General features: G+C 40.3%; 1 protein-coding gene across 1 annotated transcript in view; it reads right to left on the bottom strand.

The window, feature by feature from the left end:
* The window catches only part of DNAH11 (dynein axonemal heavy chain 11), a 291,551-nt gene that overhangs the window by 112,757 nt on the left and 156,024 nt on the right, over positions 1-22,770 (bottom strand). Inside the window, exons 51-55 of the mRNA XM_073333745.2 lie at positions 21,587-21,780; positions 18,283-18,445; positions 15,477-15,600; positions 14,517-14,659; positions 8,038-8,199 (exon numbers count right to left, since the gene is read on the bottom strand). Coding sequence (XP_073189846.2) covers positions 8,038-8,199; positions 14,517-14,659; positions 15,477-15,600; positions 18,283-18,445; positions 21,587-21,780 — 786 coding nt within the window. The remainder of the gene's footprint in view (positions 1-8,037; positions 8,200-14,516; positions 14,660-15,476; positions 15,601-18,282; positions 18,446-21,586; positions 21,781-22,770) is intronic.

Genomic DNA, 22,770 nt, shown 5'->3' on the forward strand with positions numbered 1-22,770 from the left:
GTTCTAAGCACAGGTCTTTAAATTATTTTCATTCCAAAATTCCCAGCAGATGAGATATGCCACCCTGGGGCTTTGATCTGGAGCACTATTTACTGAATAAAGCTTGGAATGAAAAGCTAATTTTCCATGAGAAATGTTTTGGGCTTTTTATTAAAAAAATACAAGTCTAAGAAAATTAGAGTCACTAGCATATATACATATATATTCTGTAGAACTTGGAGCTTGGGAAAATACTTCTTGGGTTAAACTTTTTTTTCCATTTTGTCCTCTCTGACTTCTAATGTACTTAACTTTATAATCTGTGGAGTCACATCTCCCTCATTTTAATGATTATTTATTGCATTCTGTACAAGACGAACCCAGTTCAATTAATCAAGGGAAGCCTAAAAATCAATTAATATGAATTAAATGAGCTACACCAACTCTTAGGAAAGACACACATAATTTACCAAAGCATTGTCAATAATGCTTAGAGATCTTTTGGAAAATTGCTCGTGAGTGGTTGCTGATGCAGTTAAATGTTTCAAACCTACATCATTAATATTACAATCAGGTTGGTGTAGACTTAGAATTTTTCTTAGTGAGACGCCTCGTTATATTTTGTGGCTTTAAAAGCTAGCTTTAAAAAAACAGTTTCACCTGTGATTGCAATAACAGAAATCGGAAGCAGGAACTAAACACAGAACGATTGCATACATGGAAAGTTGAAATAAATTGCCTTTAAAACAATAAATTAGAGTCTCCACATCCTTTGTTGGAGCCAAGGTAGCATAACCCAGCTAATATAAAATACAATACAGAAATCTGTTTCTTAAAGCAAGGAAATGAACAAAAATATTTTATGCACATTTGGTCACAAGCAGAAATCTGTTTCAGTCTTTTACTTTTAAATGTCTATTATACACACAAACACTACAGTACAGATATCCATCCTAGCCAAGGGCAACCTTCTTACAGAGTAACTGGCCCCTACCCAATCATGATGCTTATGAGAGGTCTCTACTCAACAGTCCTGAAAAGCACTCTTTAACAACAGTTTCATTTGTAAATCAGTGAGGGAGGAAGTGGGTTCCGGTAGAGCTGCAAGTGGCCTGAGACAACTTGTCTCAATGGGGCAAAATAACTATTGTTATCAAGCTTAACAAAATGGCACAGCATGGGAGATATGCCGAGCCAGAGAGCAGCTGGTTGTAATTCACACTGTTTTTCAGAAAACTCTAATCGTTCCCGAACAGACCTCTTTGATGATTGGTCTTCCCTGCATTTTCAATTTGTCACTTTCTCTTATGATAAGGTCAGCAGTGACAGCACTTCCTGACATTAACAGCTGTGGCTTTTAAAAGGGTCATTGTGGAACTACTAATTGCAGTAATTTCATTAGCATAAATTATTTATTCTGCCATTCATTTATCTCTCTCCTTTTTTTAATGCTACATTGCCTTTTTCAGTATAAGCCCATTCAGAGATGTAGGCAAAGAAAATTATTATCGCTAGTTTGGCCTTCTTTACGTAAAACTAGTTGACACTTTCAATTTTTTATTTAACTGCTGATCACTAAGAAGTATAAAATAGCAACAAGCCAATAACCAAGATTACCAAGTTCTGAATCAAGAATATTCAATATTCCTAAAGAGAATGTGGGAAGAGGGGGGGGGAGTTTGTACCTAATATGTAACAAAATACAAAGGCAAAGTCTTTTTTTTTTTTTTTTTTTTACTTCCGATGCACCAAGGAAATCACTTTATTTTAGATCTCGGCATACTGGCTTTTGTGCATGCAAGAGCTCAGACGATCCTGTATCCGCTCTGGGTCACTACTGGAGTTAAGACAACTTTTGTCTGAATAAGGAAGGCTATTTATTGCTTTTCTCAGGATCTAAACTAGTCATTACCAAACCAGCTATTTACCTTCTGACTACAGATCTCAGCTTTCACCAACAAGTTCCGTTAGCTGAAAATGCACTAAGCAACAGCAGAAATGACTGATGCAACTGAACCTCTTGATTGTGTAATTTAGGCAGTTATCGAAACAGGGAGGGAAACCTACCCATTGTTAGAATTGGAAGCCAGGAAGGGATGATATTTCAAGCTGCCATTATGTCATATTATGCTGGATTTCACTGTATCTTATGCAAGGGGTAGAATGACAAATTTTCTTAAACGAAGTGCAGAGTTTAGTACCAAGCTTCCAGCACCGTAGTGGAAGAGAGCATAGCAGAAGAACTTCAAAGGAGTGGGAAGGGTTTTTTTGTTTTTTGTTGTTTGAATCATAGAATCTCAGGGTAGGAAGGGACCTCAGGAGGTCATCTAGTCCAACCCCCTACTCAAAGCAGGACCAATCCCCAATTTTTGCCCCAGATCCTTAAATGGCCCCCTCAAGGATTGAACTCATGACCATGGGTTTAGCAGGCCAGTGCTCAAACCACTGAGCCATCCCTCCCCCAAAAAAGGATGGGAAAGAGAGGTTAATTGTGGAGCCCCTTATTTTATGTTTCCAGTTGATACATGACAATACAGTTGGTTGTGGGAGGTGGAGATTACGTGGCATACTAAGATTAGACAGATGGGCCAATACCTCAGAGAACACACTTTACAATCGTTATTTCAGCCCCAACCAAAGTTGAATAATGAAGAGTTAACCCTATACACCCAATATATGGCATTTAAAGCTCAGCATCTCTACTTGGGGTTCTTTCTTTTTGCCAAGCTGTGTTAATGTTTATCAATTTGAGTTTTTGCTGTAAAACATTTAAAAAACCCCACCAGAACCAACTTGACTTCTACTCTGATGCTCTACATTTCCTCCCCAGTCTCTCTTTATTTGAAGCTCCTTTTCTCTTCCTACTACACCACACTATGGCCAGTACCCTTCCAGAAAGACTCCTACAGCTGGAGAGGATGCTGTTGAGTAAAGCAAGTCACTTTCTTTTCTCAGCTGCACACTTTGTTCATTGATTCATAGTTTAAGGCCAGAGGGATCATTAGATCATCTGCTCTGAGTTGCTGTATATTGCAGGCCATTAAGTTTCACCCAGATACCCATCGTTGAGCCCACTAAATTGTTTAGGCTTTACTCAAACGTATCTTCCAGAAAGACACCCAGTCTTGATTTGAAGACATCCACCAAATGCCCTTGGTAGTTTTTTCCAATGATTCATCATCTTCACTGTTAAAAACATGTGCCTGATTTACAATTTAAACTTGTCTGCTTCAGCTTCCAGCCATTGGATCTTGTTATACCTTTCTCCACCTTTCTCCAGCCCTACAGTACCAGTATTTTTTTCTTAATGAGAATAATTATAACACTGTAAATCAAGATGCCTCTCAATCTTCTTTTTGATAAACGAAACAGATTGATCTCCTTAAGTCTCTCACTTTTAGGCATTTTCTCCAGCCCTGGAATCCTTTTTGTGGCTCTTCTCTGTACCCTCCCTAATTTTTCAACATCCTTTTAAAAACGTGATCAGAATTGTATGCAGTATTCCACTATTGATCTCACCAGTGCCATATGCAGAGGCAAGGCAAACACCGCCCCCCGCTCTCTACTCCCCTGTTTATACATGCAAGGATCACATTAGCCCTTTTTGCCATAGTATCCCACTGGGAGCTCATGTTCAGTTACTTTTCTATTATGATCCCTCGATCATTTTCATAGTCACAGCTTTCCATAATAAAGGTCCCCTTCATTCTGTATAACTTTGTATTTGGTTGTATTACAGGTTTTGTTTGTATGGGTCCAGTTTACCAAGTGATCCAGACTGCTCTGCATTTCTGCCCTGTTATCATCGTTTACCACTCCACTGATCTTCATATATTTTATTTTGAGTCTCTTCTGGGTATTTCTAGCCCTTGCACAGGAAGTAAGAAGAGAAAGAACTGAGTGCAGGTCTGGTGAAATCCTGCTGCTAGGATCAGTCAAATAGCTGAGTTTTTTTAACACAATTCAAAAATAAAGCAAAAAGGAGTTTACTGAAAATTGATGTGGGTTTTGCAAAAGAGCCATTGTAAATCCTCTGTTAGTCCAAATGAAGTTCTTTGATTAGACTTTCAGTCCCACTGAACATGGTGATATGCAATAACCATTGCCTAGTTGCATCCAGAGATTCTAGTAACCGATGAGAATGAAGCTTTGGGATGTTGCCAGTTCTTCCCCTGACCCAATCCCAAAATACAGTGTTAGACTTTTTAAACAATAGGTGTAAAATCCTGGCCCAATTTGCCTTTGGTTTCAAACTCCTATGGGCTCCAGTGGGGCCAGGATTTCATTCTAGAGGTGGGGAGAAAGCTGGTTTTCTCTCTTCACCTGTAGATGCTGCCTAAATGCCGAACCCTAAACCAACCACAAAATCCAATTACTCTCCATCGGCCTGAATTTCTTCTGTTTCATTTCACCACAAGAGAGCTGGCATTAAATTCAGAGGTTTATTTTTAAAGGGGCCACTCAGCTGTACTATTTTATTTGTTGTGATTTTTTTCTTTTAAAGCACAGTTTCAAAACCTGCCTCAAACTCAAACCTCTTGTAGTTACTGCGGTTTTCTTAAAACACAGGTTTGGGACAATTAAAAGTTGAGTGTAGGTTAAACCAATAACCAAGTGCTTAACTGTAGATCTGGCATTCATCTTCCCAAGTTACTGGATGACATGATCATAATACATGCCAACAGTTTGGACACAGGTGAAGCCTCCTCTGATAAGAGGCAATAAAAGGATATCTAAATATCTAAAATGAAGCAAATTGAATTGCCCATGAAACACATCAGCGCTACAAATGAAAAAAGGAAAATCCCACCCACATAAATCCCTTTCAGCTGACAGAGGCGGCCAGATACCAGCTAAGGGTCTCTCTGTTCTTCAGGGTAATCCTCTCCCACCCTACTTCCTTAATACATCTCTGCAGCTCTCCTGACCCTCCGTTTGCTCCCCATTCCTCTCTGATCATTCCCCCTTCACACTTTCCACTACTTCTCAGCTGCCCTCTTTGCTATGTTACTCACCTCACCTGCCTTTCTGATTCATCTCTGCTTCTCTTCTGTCTCCTTTAGTATTTTTTTTCTTTCAAAAAGACAGCTGTTATAGCTGCTCTGTCCTTCTCTGTTCCAGGTCCACCATACCCCCTTCCACTGCCACCTCCCTTGCCTGTCTTTTTATACCTTGTTTTACCATGTTAGTCTTCTAATTGGCTTCACATACCCACTGACATTATCTGGACTGTCTCAACCATCAAATGATACTCTGAGAAGAGAGAGTGCTGAGACGAGTCTAAAATAAATGTCTGATGATGAAGATAAAAACGTCAAATTATTTTGTCTATTGGGTCAACTGCCATTTATTTCATTATTAGGCTGAACAGGAAAAATATTTCTTAGGGACAGTTATCCACTCATTTGTGCCTCTGTACAGAAGAGAATCACATATGCACATATCCTTCTGTTAATGACTTATTTCCAGATGTCCAAAGCAGGTACTTTATACTATGTAAAAACATTCTTAGCAAAGGGTCTGTTAAAAATGCCTAAACTGAGATGACCCATGTTGTGTTCTTAATGGTGTGGATTTCAATTTATTAAGGAAGTGATCAAAATTTGTATTCATTCAAATCAAAATAAATGTGCTTAACCTTTAGACAAAAGGAAGTGCATCATAAACATGCTCTCTCTTCTGCACATTATCCTTATTTCTCCTTTAAACTAAACAGGAATGTGTAAGTTGATAAAACAGCAAAAAAAAAATTATATATATTCAGGTGTCCTACCACCAACATCTCTCTAAGTACCTTACAAGGCAAGGTTGAGCTGTTTTTATCAAAAACAGTAAGGATTTCTAAGTCTCTCTCTCTCTCTTGCTCTTAGAATCCTATAGGAGGCATCAGTATACCACTGTAGAGCGGGCTACAGCAAACAGTGATGTGAGACACTGAGATAAGAAGTGAAGCAAGTCTCTCCATAGCCAGTAGATGTCATTGGTCACGCTTCATATCACAACTTGCCTGGCACTGATCACTGTCAATGACACAAGAGGTAAAGGACACAAAATAGCTCTGCTACCAGGATGTAAAGATCACCAAAGAGGGCCCTCCATCCCTTCTTTACTTTATTCTTTAATGATTCTGTATTTTTTCCTTATGAATGGAGCACAAATACTGCAGTCTCCTTCACATTAAAATTTTATTCCCTATTCAGGCTTTTCAACTAACTAATAACTAAAGTCTATCACAGAAATCAGATGTTTATCAGTAACAGAAAATATATTAATCCAGCACAAAATTTGTTGTCTCTTTTCCCAAAGTTCCAGTCCTTATTGCATCTAACTGGTGGCATCAAGTTCTGCAAGTACTTTTCTAAGAGCTCTTATCTTACCTGTTGCCACTACCAGACCTTCAGTTGCAGGTTTTGCCATCCCCACAGCATTCGGTTGCCTGGAAACTCTCCCTATGGGGTTTCTCCTTAATGCCAGGGGATAGCTGACTTGAGATGCTAGGCTCTTCATCTGCACTCCTGAAATCCTGTGCTTCAGGTCTTTACAAATCCCTTATATCACTAGATGGACCCAGGAAAATGGAAGTACTGTCCCCTGAAAGTCAGAGTTTCTACACACTAATTGCCACTGAACCAAAACCAACAATGTCCCGACATCTTTCTTGCTTATAAATGAAACTGTATCAGCACCCTCTCTGCATTAAATTTCCACACACATTAGATTCTAACTTTTAAAAACAGCCACATGTGGGGGAGCGAGGGGCTAATGAACCAACTTCTCACATCTGGAGATCAGAGTTCAAATTGGCACGTAGCTCATTAGTGAAAATAGTAGTCTACATCACAAAGCCACCACACAAGCTGTTATCAGACCCTTGGCAGTCTCTGACCAAAGGAGGTTGAATACCATAATAGTAAATCATATATTAAAGTCAGGATCCAGCCACCAATGCATATAGAAGCTGGCACACCAGCCTCTGCTGAGAGTCCCTCTCCTTCAGAGCCACCAAATTCACTTACACACTACTTTAGAAAAACAACTCAGAACCTGCCATTGTGAAAAGGGAAAGGATCCATGGTCTTCCCAAAATCCTGGGATGCAAAATTCACAGAGGAATATTTTCAGAGTTGTTGAAAGAGATTAAACATATTTTCTGGATTAACGTGAACTATATAGGAGCAAGCACTGTAATATTAGGAACTGGATTATCTACGCTTTCACATCAGTTTCTGCCATCAGCATCCGTAACGATGCCAGCTGCCTGATCAGATATACACCCTCACATCCCTATCAGGCTGAAAGAGGGACAGAAACAAAACACCCTTGAAAGAAGGAGGTCAATGTCCTTTAAAAGTCTTTTAATGAGTAGCTTTCTCCTTTCTCCATACTACCCCCAAGACAATACGGGAGAAAAAACACAATTGGAAAAATGCTGTCAGGCTGTTTAAAAGCCCATCACAGGAGCTATGTTTGGGCTTTTTTTACACACTGAAAGCCTAAAAGGAAACATATTGTCATGGGATTTTTTGGGGTGGGTCAAGTTTCAGACTCCAGTGTAAGGGGAGGAAATAACTCTGTCCCCAGGTTTTAAACTGCTGGCTGCATTGTGTGTGTAGCTGCTGGGAAGATTTCAACCTGCCCAGAACTTCAGTGGATGGAAAACATTTAGCTCTGCTGAGGTAACAATCTGGGTTGTAGACTGCAAATGTTTGGGGACCCCATTTATTACTGTGCTAGTGAACACCTCTAATTATACTGACAGGGTTAAATCTACCCCATGGCCCGGGGCAATCCCATGTCTGTGGGATCTCCAAAAGCCCAACATCCAGGGAAATTTTGGGAAAGATAAGCCATGCACTCTCAGCACTGTTTCCCTCCCCCTTCTATGACCCCATGTCATAGAAATGCAGTCAGTAGCTGGAGTAAGCTTTATAACCTTAAAAGACAATGAATATGCAAAAGGAATGAAAAAGGAAATTGTTTTTCCAGCTTATTCAATTATTGATCTTTCAGGGATCTGTGTTGCTTTCTCATCTGATTGACGAGCTTGAAACTCTGTACCTCAATCACCTCCGTCTCCTCAATGAACCTCCTGCTGACGGAATACAGGGCCTCCTGCGGCCACTCATGAAACCAGTCAATAGCTGTGCAGTTAACTATGGCTGGGAACTTCCGAGCTCTAACTCTCAGCGTGGAACCAACTGGAGAGAAACACAAAATGATCTGCAGAGATGAGGAGGGAAAAGAGAGTAAAGAATTACATGGCAAGTTGAGGCGATTAAAGAAAGGAATGTAGTGAACCATGGCAATGAGCCATTGCAAGTGGGTTCACAGCTGAAATTCCAATCAGCCTAGCAGCTAATGAACTTAGGCAAAAAACAGTTTTACCTGATGCAGATAAGTTTTACTCACTATATTGTATATTATACAAACAATGCCTGCCTGTCAGTTCTTCCCCTCCCTCCCCAAGCTAGTATCAGTTATTTAGCTTGATGTATATTAAAATCAGTAATGTGACTGTAAAATTTTGTCAACACAGAGACAGTTAGAGAGACTGTTAGATTGGCTATGTAGGTTAAAGTAATATCTAATAATGTTTCAAAATCTCCCTGCAAGCTCAAAAGGCATCTGAAAAAAAGAAAAGGGCTCATAGTTTGTACATGCATTTCCAATGATCACTCTTTCTGGAAAGCAGACTACAGCTTCCACATCAGGGCTAAAACATCTAGGTAAAATATAAATAAATAAATAAAAAATAGATTAAAAAATTAAATAAAAAAATAAACTAAATAATAACAACAATTAATACCACGATGAGACTATTTGTTGATATCAGTGTCTTGCAAAAGCTACTCCAGAGGAGCTGGTGGAGTGGATATTTACTCTACTTAACATCTTTTTAGAGCGTTATGTTTGATTTAAGATAATTAGCTGACTGTCAAGCATTGGACTGTCAAAAGTGAGAAGGAGTGTTTTTTTGCCCATTTCTACCCTCCTAGATGAAATACATTGTTTCTCTTATTATTTAGGACTACTTCATATCATGTGGTATCAACATCTGTTTGAGTAAGTATCTTAATACTATTAGTTCCAGTGGAAAAATACCCAAATAGTACTTTCACTAAAACGTCCAGAATTGATTATAATCATTCCTAATAACTGCAGAAGCCAGGACAGAGACTGGCGGAGCACTTTAGATAGATGATAGGTTTATTCTGCCTCTTTAGTCATCTGTCACTGCTGTTATAATTTATTCACAGAAAATTGTCAAGAAGCAAAGTGAGGCCAGCTGAAAAGGAAGAAAAGCAGAGAGATAAAGAAAGCTGGGGTGGGGGAAATATAGAGGGGTGAAATAAGAGAAGTCAAGGAAGGATTAAAAATAGAGGGGATTGGTCAGGAATAACATTTGGCAGGGATGACAGACCTTTGGGAGAGGAGGGGAAAGAAAGACAAGTTGGGATGAGTGGCTTCCATACAAAAAAAATACCGAAGACTAGTTACTACAGAACAGTTTTCTACAAATTCTTCCATGTGGGAGTAACCCATATGGACAGGTTGCAGACCAACAGCCATGTTAGTCTGTATTCGCAAAAAGAACAGGAGTACTTGTGGCACCTTAGAGACTAACCAATTTATTTGAGCATAAGCTTTTGTGAGCTACAGCATCCGATACAGGTGCATCCAATGAAGTGAGCTGTAGCTCACGAAACCATATGGACAATTTGTTGCAATCAATCTGCACTTATGGGCAAAGGTGAATAAATTCCAGCAGCAATGACCCCAAACTACCATTCAAATAATGAAGATTATGCTCAGATTGTAAATTCTTTGGGGGCAAGGACGGTCTTTTTCTTATGCCGGTTTGCCATGCTTCATAAAAGGAGACCCTCATCACTGACTGGCACCTCTAGAGTCTGTTGCAACACCACCACCCATGTGGCTTTTGTCACTTTGCCGTTGGTCTCTTCTAACTTTGAAGGGCTTGAAATCAGTGCATGGTTATGGGGATTTCCGCCCATGCTTCCGCCCTTTCTACCAATGTGATAAGGAAATTGTTGTTGAATTCACAATTAGTGGTGTAGGGGCAAAGTGGTGCTTCCTCCTGATGGTGCTGGCTCCAGAAGCAGGACTGTGTGATCACTGACAGCTTCACAGAACCGCTGGCACTGATCTCAGAGGGAAAGGCTACTGGCCAGAAGATTAGCATAAAGAGCACAATTTCAACAGTCCTTTTGCAAATCATTATGGAGATGGGGGGGGAGGAGGAGGAGAGAGTGAAAGACTGGCAGAGAGGGAGAAGAAAGTGATGGGAGAGGAGGTGAAGAGAGATGAAGTAAAGAAGACAGTCAACTGTTAACATGAAAATACCAGCTGAGTTAGTAAGAAGGCAACTGGAGCTGTTACTGGGAAAAATCCTACATATAAAAAACAAAATTAAGGCCCCAAATCCATGCATTTGGGATCATGGTCTCAGTTTTGCACTGCACCCCTCATCATTTTTTATTCCATTTACCCCCTTTTATTTTACTCCTAATTAATTGTGGCTCACATGTAGCAATTCAATTTCCATCATGCTTGGCACAATGCTTCACTTTGCTATAGCTATGATCTCGGTTTGTTTATTTCTTTGTGTGGCACGGGGGGGGGGGAAGGAAATGACTATTTCATATTATAATGGAGATTTGATTTGCTGTAGTCACTCTGTTTTCCCCAGTTGATCTAGTTTATCTACAGACAGAGGGAACACCCCTCTCATATTTACCTCAGATTCCTCTACCCATAACTCACTTGTACATTTATCCTGGATAGCACTTGAGAATGTGTCAACAATAATAAGCTTTGAACCAGAGTTGAGTGAACAAAAATAGGATACGAGGTTCTGTTAGAGAATCTCAAAAGTATGGCTGATTATCTGAACTTTTTCATGCCCCTTTTTCATGCCTCCTCTCCTCTGTGATCTTAAAATAAGTTCCCCTCTCCTCCATACAGCCCCCCTACTTTTCTGCAACCATGCAGTTCAATTATAACACCAAGTTGTATTTATTACACCTTTCTATGTTGCAAAACTATGTTCCAATCTCATGAAGCTGTTACTTCTTTCCCACTTAACTAAGGGTATGGCTACACTGCAAACGTAAGTCAACTTATGTTAGGTCGACTTACAACTACTGCAGTAATTACTGCAGTGGTTCATGTCAACACTGCCCTTCTTCTGTCGGTGGTGTGTGTCCTCACCAGGAGTACTTCCACCAACTGAAGAGGGGCAGTGTTGGGGGCTGAGAACCTGGGCTCTCAGCTACATGCACTGCTCCCCCCAGGAGCTGGTCCACCCCCGGGCTCCCAGCTCCCCACCAGGCTGCAACAGGGCTCCCAGCTTCCATTCCCCACTGGGAGCCCAGGGGAGCAGCAGCCTGCTCCCCACAGGCAGCATAGCAGCCACCAGGGTGGCTCTCAGCTCCCCACTCCATGTCAGGACTTGCAGCTCCCTGCAGCTGCCAATAGGGCTCTGGGTTCCCTTCCAGGAGCACACCTGCTGTTGGGGCTCTCAGCTCCCTGTTGAGTGGCTGCTACGTTCCCAGTGGGAAGCAGGGAGCTTCAGTGCAGCCGGGCTCCCAGTGGGGAATGGGGAGCCAGGAGCCCGGGCAACAGCCTGGCTGGGACTGGGGAGCAGGCAGGCGCAGCTCTGCTCCAGGCGGGGAACCGGGAGCCTCTGGGCTTTCTTGTCAATTTCACGGCTCTAGCATGGAGCCATGAAATTGACAAAAATGACAACCAACAGCCAATGCAAGTAACCTGCCGTGTCTACACGGACATCGCATCAACCTAACTACATTGACATAAGCCCTATGCCTCTTGTGGAGGTGGAGTTATTATGTCAGTGTAGTAGGGCATTTACATCGGCGGGAGCAAGTCTGTAGTTTGTACACTGACATAATTAGGTTAGCATAAGCTGCCTTATGTTGACCTAATGCTGTAATGTAGACCAAGCCTCTGTTCCTCACATTCATGCAGATTTCATACCCAGCTTTCTGAGTACCTTTGATGCAAGGACAATCAAAATCCAAAGTCTTGCACACACTGCTAAGCAGGAGCAACTCAGAATTTAACAGTTTCTCAGTCTTCCGTCCCAACTAGTAGTTTCTCTCCTTTCTAAATGTTAGGCACAATTACTTTTATGGTATAATAATTACTTTTGATGACCTATTTAATTAAACCTGTGGAATTATGATTTATATTGCACTTTTGGGGTGCAGATGCTTTTCTACCTAAGCTTACTTGGTTTTTCCACCTCAAAATAGCTCACGAGTATCTACAAGGTACTGTACTTTTTATGCTTTCTTTTAACTTCCTCATAGCATATAAATTGTGGCTTTATTGAATTAGCTACACATCCCACCTGCTTTCCAGTCCTCACACACAGAACTTTTTGAGATTTTAAAATGTACATTCTAGTAACGTGTTCTTGCATTTGCTCTGATGTAGCCAACAAATTACCACCAGTGCTTATTTTGGTGACCTGTAGGCAAGGGCCTCAGAATGCCAAAGCATTTCAGAGCTAATTTCTACAGCAAATGATGAAGATAATTAAGGAGACAGGAGGTGGGAAAAGTGAGGAATGAACAGTCATGGAGGAGAGGAGGGGAACTGGTTGAAGCAACAGTAACCTTAACAAAAGTTGTTAGTATTTATACCAGCATAAGCAGAATTGGTGTCAGCCCCACACTTTAATAGCAGCATTGTTTTGAAGCTCCAAATAGAATAATTTTGTTGTTCTTATCCTGGCATTTTGCTTTTTACTCTTGCATGTTTTGTCAAAAAAAGGGCCCAGATTTAATCTGAAGTCCAGATTCTACTCCCAGACCTAACTAAGGTACAACATAAGCAGTGTTTACAAAGAAAACAGGGGCTTAATCTATAGCATTGATTTTAGTAAAACACTGAATAGTAAAGAGATGTTTTTACCTTCATCATTAAGCTTGAGGTTCAGGAATTGATTGAAATACTTAATGTATTCTCTTTTATATCTTATTAGTCTGTGTTTACACCACAAATCTGGGGAAAGGAGGTAGGGAGGAGGAGGATGAGGAGGAGGAGGAAGGTCACCCAGCAATAACCATAAGTACATACAGATATCTGTGAGTGTGTTAACTCATGAATTTTATGTCTCCTACAAAACAACAAAATCTCTAGTTTGCAGTCTTTGCGATATGAATAGATACCCCCTGTTGTTGTCTCCAGAAATGGTAATTTGCACAGTGTGAGACCTGCAAAATGGTGGCAAGGTAAGAGGCATTTTGAAAGCAGGTTTTTAAAAAGGCCTTTTAAAAATAATGAAATCATAGGAGCAATCAGAGGGGTACAAAGGGAAGGGAAGGGAAGGGAGAAGATAAAACTGAGGAAGAGATATACAGGAATTCACAGTTTTTTTCCTCCCTTCTTAAAAAAAAATTGCATATGAATTTGATGTTCATGAGCCTGAGAGACTAACAACACTAACTAGAGCTAGATATCAAGTGGGCAGCTATTTTCCCCTGATGCACTTGAAGCCTGATGATCAAAAGTAGCAGAGAATGCAATTCATACCAGACCCTCCCTATGCCTCCCAGAGACCAATATCCAATGTTCACCACAGTTCTGGGTTAAAGAAAAAATCACCAATGGAGGACAGAAGTGATGGCAATAGGAGAGGAAGGCAGAAGACACAAAAAAGCAGCGGAGAGTAAGTGGATGTGAAGAGAGGTGAAAATTGGTTAGAGATCAGCTTAATCCCTGCAGTACAAGAATTTATATCCATTTCAATCCAAAACTGCTGCTTTTTTTTTAAACAGTTATAAAAGTGGATATTCTTGTTATCTGTATAGATGAGATGTAAAATTGAGGTGTGTGTGACCTTCAAGCTTTTAAAGATGCCATGACACTTTTCACAAGAGCAAAGTGGCTGGCTTCTGTTTTCCAGTTTCCAACATGGATAACTATGTTCTGTCTACATAACATTTCCCCGACACTAGGTTTCAATAGGATATGGCATTCTTCTTCACATCCTACCCTAAATTGCTTTGTAGTGTTGCTCTGTTAAACAGCTCCAACATTTTACCTATAAAACAACTGCATTATGATAGGGAGTGAAGGGGACTCTAAAGTGAAATTTTAATCACTAGTGCAAATGCTTCCTGCAGGCATGATTTACACCAGTGCAGCTAACCAGTAGTTAGAGTCCCAGTATTGATAAGGCCTGTATCTAAATACACTTGCATATACTGTTACAGCCTAGTCCAGCTCCCAATAACTTCAAGACAGATTTAGGGAAGAATTAGGTCCATAGTTTGTAACCCGTTTGTACGTTACTTTGGGATCTTTCTGCATGAAAGCCACTATATAAATGTAAGCTCATTGTCAAAGGCATTACCCATGTGGAAATGTGCATCTTTATGTGTAGCATCCTGGATTCTAAACACACTCGATAGCATATTCAAATAATCCAATTTTCCATCACCAGCTGCTGGTTTCACAAAGTTTCTCTAGCATGTGATTTTCCTTACTTTTAGTTGTAGTCGTATTCTGTCCAAAAAGAATCTCCAACAATTTTCTTTGGTGTCAGTCAGACCCAGGCTTCGGACTTCATTCCTAATTCCTGTAATAATGCCATCCATATCTTCATTGCTGAATAGATCTGGAACTTCTCCTGCATAACAGCATAAGGGGGACGGGGGCAGGGGAGAGAAGAAATCAGAAAAGTCCTAAAAAGCAAGAGTCCAAACTATTAACTAAAGTATGTTTTATATGATCTAGCAGCAGGGACTACCTTCTTGTCCTGTCTGTACAGATCCTAGCACAGTGGGCTACTGGCACATTACTGGGGATCCTAGGTGCTATGGGAATAAACAACAGCTAGTGCTACCCAGACATTTTTATCGAAAGAGAGAATTTTCTCTCAAGTGAAAAAAAATTCTGTGTTTTACTTCTACAAACCATGAAGTACATTCATGGGTGTGCTGTCCTCTAAAACAGTAGCTCTCAACTTTTTCCAGACAGTGTTACAAGTGAAAAAGAGTTTCAGGACTCCGCTCAAGCAATAAAGAATGTGATGCTGGTCATAACCTGCCCTCGTCCTGTTTGTGACCTCCAAATTCAGAATCCGTACCCCAAAATATTAACAGAGCCCGATTCTCCTCTCTCTTACACTGGCAAAATCAGAATAAATGCATTTATATCAGTGGAATTACATCAGTGTAAAATGACATCAGCGAAGAGAAGAATCAGGGGCATGAAGTCTACAATCTATGAATTACATGACCTTGTTATTAGCCTTCTCAAGGGGGCACTGATTCCTTAAGCAAACTAGATATAATACTCAAGTTGGCTGGGTTTAAAATGGCTGCTTTTGAAGGATTCCCCCTGCAAACATCTCAAAGACAAATAATCTCTCTCTAAAGTTCACTGAAACCACAGATCGTTTGTCATTGGGGAAGATCTTTCAAGAAATGTGTTGGTCTAATCACCTGATGCCAACAAGTCATTAATCAGCACAAGAAAGCGCTCATCTGCAACATGGGCATCTGTCAGCAAAACCACAGTGGGTATGCTCTTGGCTCCAGTCTTGATGTACAAATTGGCAAGATCTACCTGTAAGGAAAAGAGGCAATCATTCATGGTTTGTTAAAGTGTTGATACAGTGGGGGGAAAGCATGAAATGCATGTAATTGACAGCAATGCCTCGTTGCCTTTACAATTTATTTCCAGCTTTTTAGCTTGCCACATTGCATCCAAAGGGAAAAAAGCAGGTTATCTCCAGTTTTTGACATCTGATGACAAGAACAGTGGCTTTGACATGACCAAGTGGTGGTGACGAAAACAGGTTGCTAATCAATAAAAATTGCCTCCTAATATAGTGAAAACTGATATTGTAACACCTCTGCCAAGTAACTCCCCCTCAAGAACAGTTGTAATTATGCTAATAATATCTAGGCATCACACAGAAAAGCCAGCTTAATCTTTTTGATCGGTTTTCTTATTGTATCTGTTGTACGCAGAATGCAAAGGGTTTTTTGTTTGTTTGTTTTGCTAGGAAGAGCATTGAAGGATTTCGTTGAGAGAGGAATGGGATGTTATTGTTATTTGTATTGCGATAGCACCTAGGAGCCCCAGTTATGGATCTGGATCACATTGGGCCAAGCATTGTACAAATATGGAACAAATAATTTAGAAAAAGAGAAGACATCACCTGCATCTGAATTTGATTTCTTTTGTGATATAGATGATATACCATGCCAGTTGATATGCTCAGCCCGCCATGTGGTCCAGTCCTAGGGAGATCTTCTGGCTTTGACCGGGATCAGCAGGTTCCTCTCCCCTCCTCAATCATTTAGGGCAAAAGTTCATCTGCTGCTACATCTTAGGCTATGTCTACACTGCCACACAGCCCAAACTGTGAACTGCAGTTTACACCAAAATGCTATGCTGTAACTCCCCCTGTGTGGATGCTGCAGGCGTGAACTAAGGTTCCTAGTTCATCTTAACATCATCGTCATTGAACAGGATGTCAACTAGGAACCTTTTGGTTTCCTCCCATGCTGTCCACATGAAGGAATCACAGCACAGCACTTTGGGGCAAACTACCCTTCACTCCCCGGTAGTGTGAACTGCAGGGCAGTGTAGAAAAGCCCCAAATCTTCACTTGAAGCCATTGTCCTCCAATTCTGACATCACAATTAATTGTAGAAATGATCAGGAAGTCTAGCAGGAGATGACGACTTCAGGATACAAGGATTATTTCACACAAAAACTGAATACAAAAAAACAAATGGCTCTATACTTGAAATCATTCCTAGCTAGAATGCTTCATCGGGGGAAGGGATAGCTCAGTAGTTTGAGCATTGGGCTACTAAACCCAGGGTTGTGAGTTCAATCCTTGAGTGGGCCATTTGGGATCTGGGGCAAAATTTGGGGATTTGTCCTGCTTTGAGCAGGGGGTTGGACTAGATGACCTCCTGAGGTCCCTTCCAAGGCTGGTATTCTATGATTCTGTGATAAGGTGGCAACAGTAGCTCAGTGAGGTCCAAATTCTGCCATTACAATCTCCATGCAATCCCCTTAACTTCCAGGTGGTTTCAAATTAATATTCTTCAAATAGGGAAGAAAAGCAGCATAAATATATACACTCTTGCCATTCACTATAGGCAAAATCCCCTGCCTTTTCTATTATATGCTTGCAAGGTTCTATGGATAGGAAGTAGAGCAGAACCATATGCAGTGTGTTTTCAGCTTTCATGTTGGTGCTGGGAAGGATGGCTTGGGGGAGAAGTGTGCACTGGAGCATATTTTACTGTTGTACCTCTCCTTTGCACTTAGTAGCCAATGAAGCATATGCTCTGGTGGCTTGATCCTGGTCCAAACTGGCAGATAATTTTCTATTGGGGCCATAATGCACCAGCCAGGGTCATACACAGACCCTCATCTAGCACTCTGGCCACTAGGTTTGGAATCTTCACTTGCTGCTCCACAAGGAATGTGGGGGTGAAGAAATTCTATATAACCTCTTCCCCATTAGTGCACATAGGAGTCAATCCCCAAGGTCCTCAACAATCCAGCCCTGATCCAGCAAATCACTTAAGCACAGGCTTAACTTTAAGTATATGAGTAGCTCCATTAATTTAAATGGCACACATGTAACAGAAGACAGAATTTTGCCCTGTTTTATTCCACTTAATGAGCTTACAACTGATCAACAAAAACTAATAACAAAGGGGATAATTGTAAGTACCATAGTTTTTACCCATATCGCTGAAGCTTAGAAAATAGCTACCTTTGGGGCAGGGGAGGAATTTCCACAGGATTTAAGGGAAACTACCAAAATACTGTAAAATATGTAAATAGACAAAAAGTACCCTTCCACCTATGATTTCTCTGTTGAACTAAAGAAAATTTTAAAAGCACAGCTGAAAACCATAGGAACCACAAGTTTTGTTCCAGAAAGAAGAGCTGTGAAAATAACTGATTTTTCAATTCACTAGCCAATGAAAAAAACAACCAAACACAAAATTAATTTAGGGTTGACCCAAAACAAAATTATTTTAATTTTTCAGAGAACTGAAAAAGTTGAAAAATATTGGTTCAAGCAAAATACTTAATATCTTTTTCAGGTCTGGGGGTATTTTTAACCTTTTTTTGGTCTGAAAATTTTTGGCCAGCTCTAATCTCAAATTGTAGTGCCCTTCCTGCACTCTTATCGTCATTATACAGGTTCCAAACAGCAACTTCTCAAAGTCACTAATTCTTAGGGGAATCAAACAATATCTATCAGTTTACCCTTAGGTCCTGGATCCCATAGCCTTTCTTCAGCATGATCTGGAACATGTCAAGGGAGCTGATGTATGCTGCCAGCCTAGATAAGCTTTGTTTTCCACTACCGCCTACTCCAATAAGAAGTGCATAACCCCGAGGGGCTTCCAAGATACGACTAATGCGGCATCTGAAGATGGAAAAATGAATACAATATAGAATACAAGGATCATATTAATTCAGTTTCTAATTTCCCTGGATATGTAATGTAAGGCTGTAACTATTTTTGTGTTAGGGTGCTCCTGACCTCCATATACATGCTATCATCATTTCATCTTTCTGTTGACAACTTTCTCCAATATTTGGAAATCTTGATAGATAGATGAGATTAATCTTCCTTGCCCAAATAGCATAGATGCAGCACCATTCCTCCACCTGAGTTCACTGGATGTACAACCTTTAAGGTGACCTCTTGTTCAGCAACATTTTAAAGGCCTAATCAATGCCTACTGAAGTAAAAAGACTTTCATTTAACTTCAACGGGCATAGATCAGGCATTTAAGAGCACATTAGGTATTTAGTACTAGGCGATCTGGACCACCAAGACAAAGGGATTACAGTAACTCCCCACTTAACGTCCTTTCGCTTAACTTTGTTTCAATCTTACATCCCTGCTCCATTACCGGACATGTTCATATAAAGTTGTGCAATGCTCCCCATAATGTTGTTTGGCCACCTGCTTTTTGCATGCTGGCAGCCCCCTTATGCGCCTCCCCCCCCCCGCGCCTGCTGGCGGACCCCACAGATTAGTGCCTTCCTCCTGCTCCCCCCGCCTCCTGCCTGCAGCACTCAGCTCATTTGTGGTGTTCAGGAGGCAGAGGGGAGGCTGCACGCCACGTCCTTGCTCCTCCCTCCAGCCTCCTGAATGCCGCAAGACAGCTGATTGCTGCGGGCAGGAGGCGGGGGGGAGCAAGGGGAAGGTGCTGATCCACGGGGTCTGCCGGTGGGTGGTGCTGGGGGGAGGGGAGCATAGGGGAGCTGATGGCGGGGGTGACAGCCTGTTTAATACCTGTATTAAATTGCTTGTTTAAAATGTATATAATGCCTTTTGTCTGGCAAAAAAGTTTCCCTGGAACCTAGCCTCCCCCCCCCCCATTTACATTAATTCTTATGGGGAAATTGGAGTTGCTCAACATTGTTTCGCTTAAAGTTGCATTTTTCAGGAACATAACTTCTACATTAAGTGAAGAGTCACTGTAACTAAATTTTGCTATAGAATCACTTCATGAAGACATGTTTGAAGATCAGCCCTCAATTTACACCTGGCATTTTTTGCTTAGAGTTTAAAGAAAGAACTTGACTAGTCACCAAACATCCTAAGCCAAGGTGATATTAAACCACAGATCAAATTCTCAGCTGAAGTCAATGGAGCTGTGCCAGTTTACACCAGATGAGAATTTGGCTCAGAATAACCACGATTTAGTTTCATGAGGATCTGTTGGAAGTATTTTGATCAGTGCTTCTAAGAGTTAAAGAGAAAACAGACATGTTATAAACAACAGTCTAGGTTGAGCTAGTAAAAAAAAAAAAGGACAAAAAATTCATTATTTAAAAAAATCGTGAAAGTTGTCTTTTGAAATGTCAAGATTTCAGTCATCTAATTCTAGGGTTATTTCTGTTCAATATCACCATAACAGAGGTGTTTTAAGACACCTTGACCTTTTGCCTCACTGAGAACCCTAGACATGGTGTGATAATTTAGACATTGTCATCACACCGGATCTTATCCCATTCCAGAAATCATTCCTGACATCTATTCTTGAGTGGAATCTTTTGAATTAAGCAGTAGAAGTGGATCTGTGTCTAATAGGGATACCTCCAGAAAGGAGAGCAGCAAACCTGTTAAACCAAGACTGATACGTTGAGCTCATGGGCAAAGCTATCCTTGTCAAGCCTCTACATTGATTGGATAATTGATTCGTAAGAGTATTAACAATAGGGAGGAAAGTTTTAGGGGATTTAGCTCCAAATGTACCTTTCAGGGGCTGCTGCTCTTGAGGTTCCCGAAGAAGCTCCAATACTTTGCCTGACACGCAGGGACGCTATTTGCTGTCTCTAGACCTTATCCGTGAGAAGTTAATAGGCTACCAACATTTCAAGAGAAGCCTTCGGCATTCTGATAATCACTTAAATCTCCCAATCACGAGAACTAAATCTACAGCCCTCAAGAAAAAAATCCATAGGATTATTTTTCTAATTTAAATTTCTGCTTGGGCAGAGATTTCCATTTTAGAAGTTTTGTCTCCAAAAACAATAGGAACTGCATTAGTAAAACTAAGCTTTGTCAGCAGGGATCACTATAACTCCCTGAGAATCATAGCGTTGCACATTAATTGCGAGACTGGGTATATTAGACAGAATTTAAATGGTGAAAAGTAGAAGCAATTTGAGTTTGTGAGCCACTGACTGCACAGAATCCTTTCATTGGCTCCTGAAAACAGAAACACTGCTGCCTCTGTTGCCAGTAAACATAACTGCTGCAGTTTAACTTGGATTTCAGAAACTGCACTGCAATTTTTTTGCCATGCTGGATTCCAATATACAGTCCCATACAAAAAAACAACAACAAGATGGATATAGAGTACATATTAGTAACCTAAGGGTAAAACATATTACAGGTTGTTGTAAGTATTACAAACCAAGGAAATTCAGAGTTCAGATTCTGCTGACAAGAAATCTAGACAGGTTGAGGTATGGAAATGTGCAGTTAAGGCTCCCAAAAAAACCCTAAGCTCTGCCCTGTAGTGACACCATACCATAATCATAAGATTTTAATATTTGTGGTACCAGATTAGATTAGCCTGATTTTTAGAGACTATTGATGTTTTTCATATTTCCACCCTCTCTTCCTTAAATAAAAGGCTGACACATACTAAATTTCTCAAAGAACCCATTTTTAAAATTATTTCAATGAATAAATAAATGGGTTTACTTGTAATTTCTCAGAAAAATCATTCTGTACTTAAAGGGTAAAACAAAGAGGTTGAATCTCTGCTTTACAGGTAAACTGGAACTCAACCTTAATTAGAGTCTTGACCTGCATTTCCCTAATGGTATCAGTGATGTTCTCTTACCCTGAACACTGCTGGATGGTCTTCTCAATATAATCGTTTTATTAAAAATGCTGCTAACCTATAGTGTAAGTGCTTCTACTTACCAAAAGAGGCACTTACCCAATAGTTCTCTGAGAGCAGTATCTCCTCTAAACCTGACTGTATGGGCTTTGCATAAATAAGTCTTTAAATGGGGCTTTTTCAAAAAGTCTACTTACACATGCTGCATGGCATCCTCAAATAAAACTAAGTTCATAGAAGCATTAAGCTCATTGTAGCTTTCTAGCGTCTCTGTAAGTATCTTCCTCAGTATTTCCCATTCCTTGACAGGCATGTAGCGAGGGTCAGCTACCCCATTTGCAAAATGGCAATAAATGAGCGGGTGCTGGAGCAGAATGTGATCTTCCACACCCTAGCAAGTAGGGAGGAAAAAAAAATGTCCAAAAACATAGGAAATGTCGTACATTTAATGGCTGGTCCAACCGTTCAGCAAAAGCCCACAATACTGCCAAATAGATAGAGAGTTTGCTGGAAAGCTTCAACTTGAAGTTGATCAAAATTTTTTATTTGAAACCTTTTTTCTGAAAATAATTCACCTTTCTTAATTTTTTTTGCAGAAAATTTTCATGTTTTTCTAAATTTTCCAATTTTTCAACAATAAAATAAATGAAACCCTCCAAGGCCCAAAAAGGTTTCCAATTTTTAGTTGTCCCCCCCAAAAAACTACCTGTTTTTCTTCTTCTCACTTCTTTTTCAGTGGCAAAATGTCAAGGGGGAAAAGCGCGTGCGTGTGTGGACCCAAAGTGTCAAAAATGAAAAATGGGTTTGTTTGTTTGAAATTAGGGGGGAGGGGGGAGTTGGGGTATTTTTGGCAAAAAATTTCAAGAAAAAACTCTTTCCCTCCCATGAAATACACATGCATTTTTTGACAAGCTCTATTTCAGATAGTCCCACAGCCTTGTCTGATAAAGAATGGATATATTTCAGAGTAACAAATGTTTTTGAAGAACCACAGCACTATATAGTTAATTCACACTTTGGTATAGGCACCAATATACCCATTTATTCAGGAAAAAAACTACAGGCTTTAATATCCAGCTATCGTATCTTGCTGACATTTTGCTGCATTCCCAGAGGAATGTTATGCCATGCCTGATATAAAGGACAGCATCAGATACACATTTTGTTTGTTGTACGTGCCATGTTAGACAGGGGGAAAAGTTGTAGAAAAGTTGAATGAAAGTGTTGTTAAATGAAAACAAAATAAAGTAAGAGGAAAAAGAATATTCCTTGTAACTGCATTGTAAATCAGGCAAGAATTTAGCCCAGAAAATCTAATCTGAAACCATAACCTGTATTTATTTGCAAACCTTGTTTACTGTGCATCTAATTATTGTTTATT

This window comes from Lepidochelys kempii, chromosome 2 (genome assembly GCF_965140285.1).
Source record: "Lepidochelys kempii isolate rLepKem1 chromosome 2, rLepKem1.hap1, whole genome shotgun sequence".
In the NCBI taxonomy this organism is placed as follows: domain Eukaryota; kingdom Metazoa; phylum Chordata; order Testudines; family Cheloniidae; genus Lepidochelys; species Lepidochelys kempii.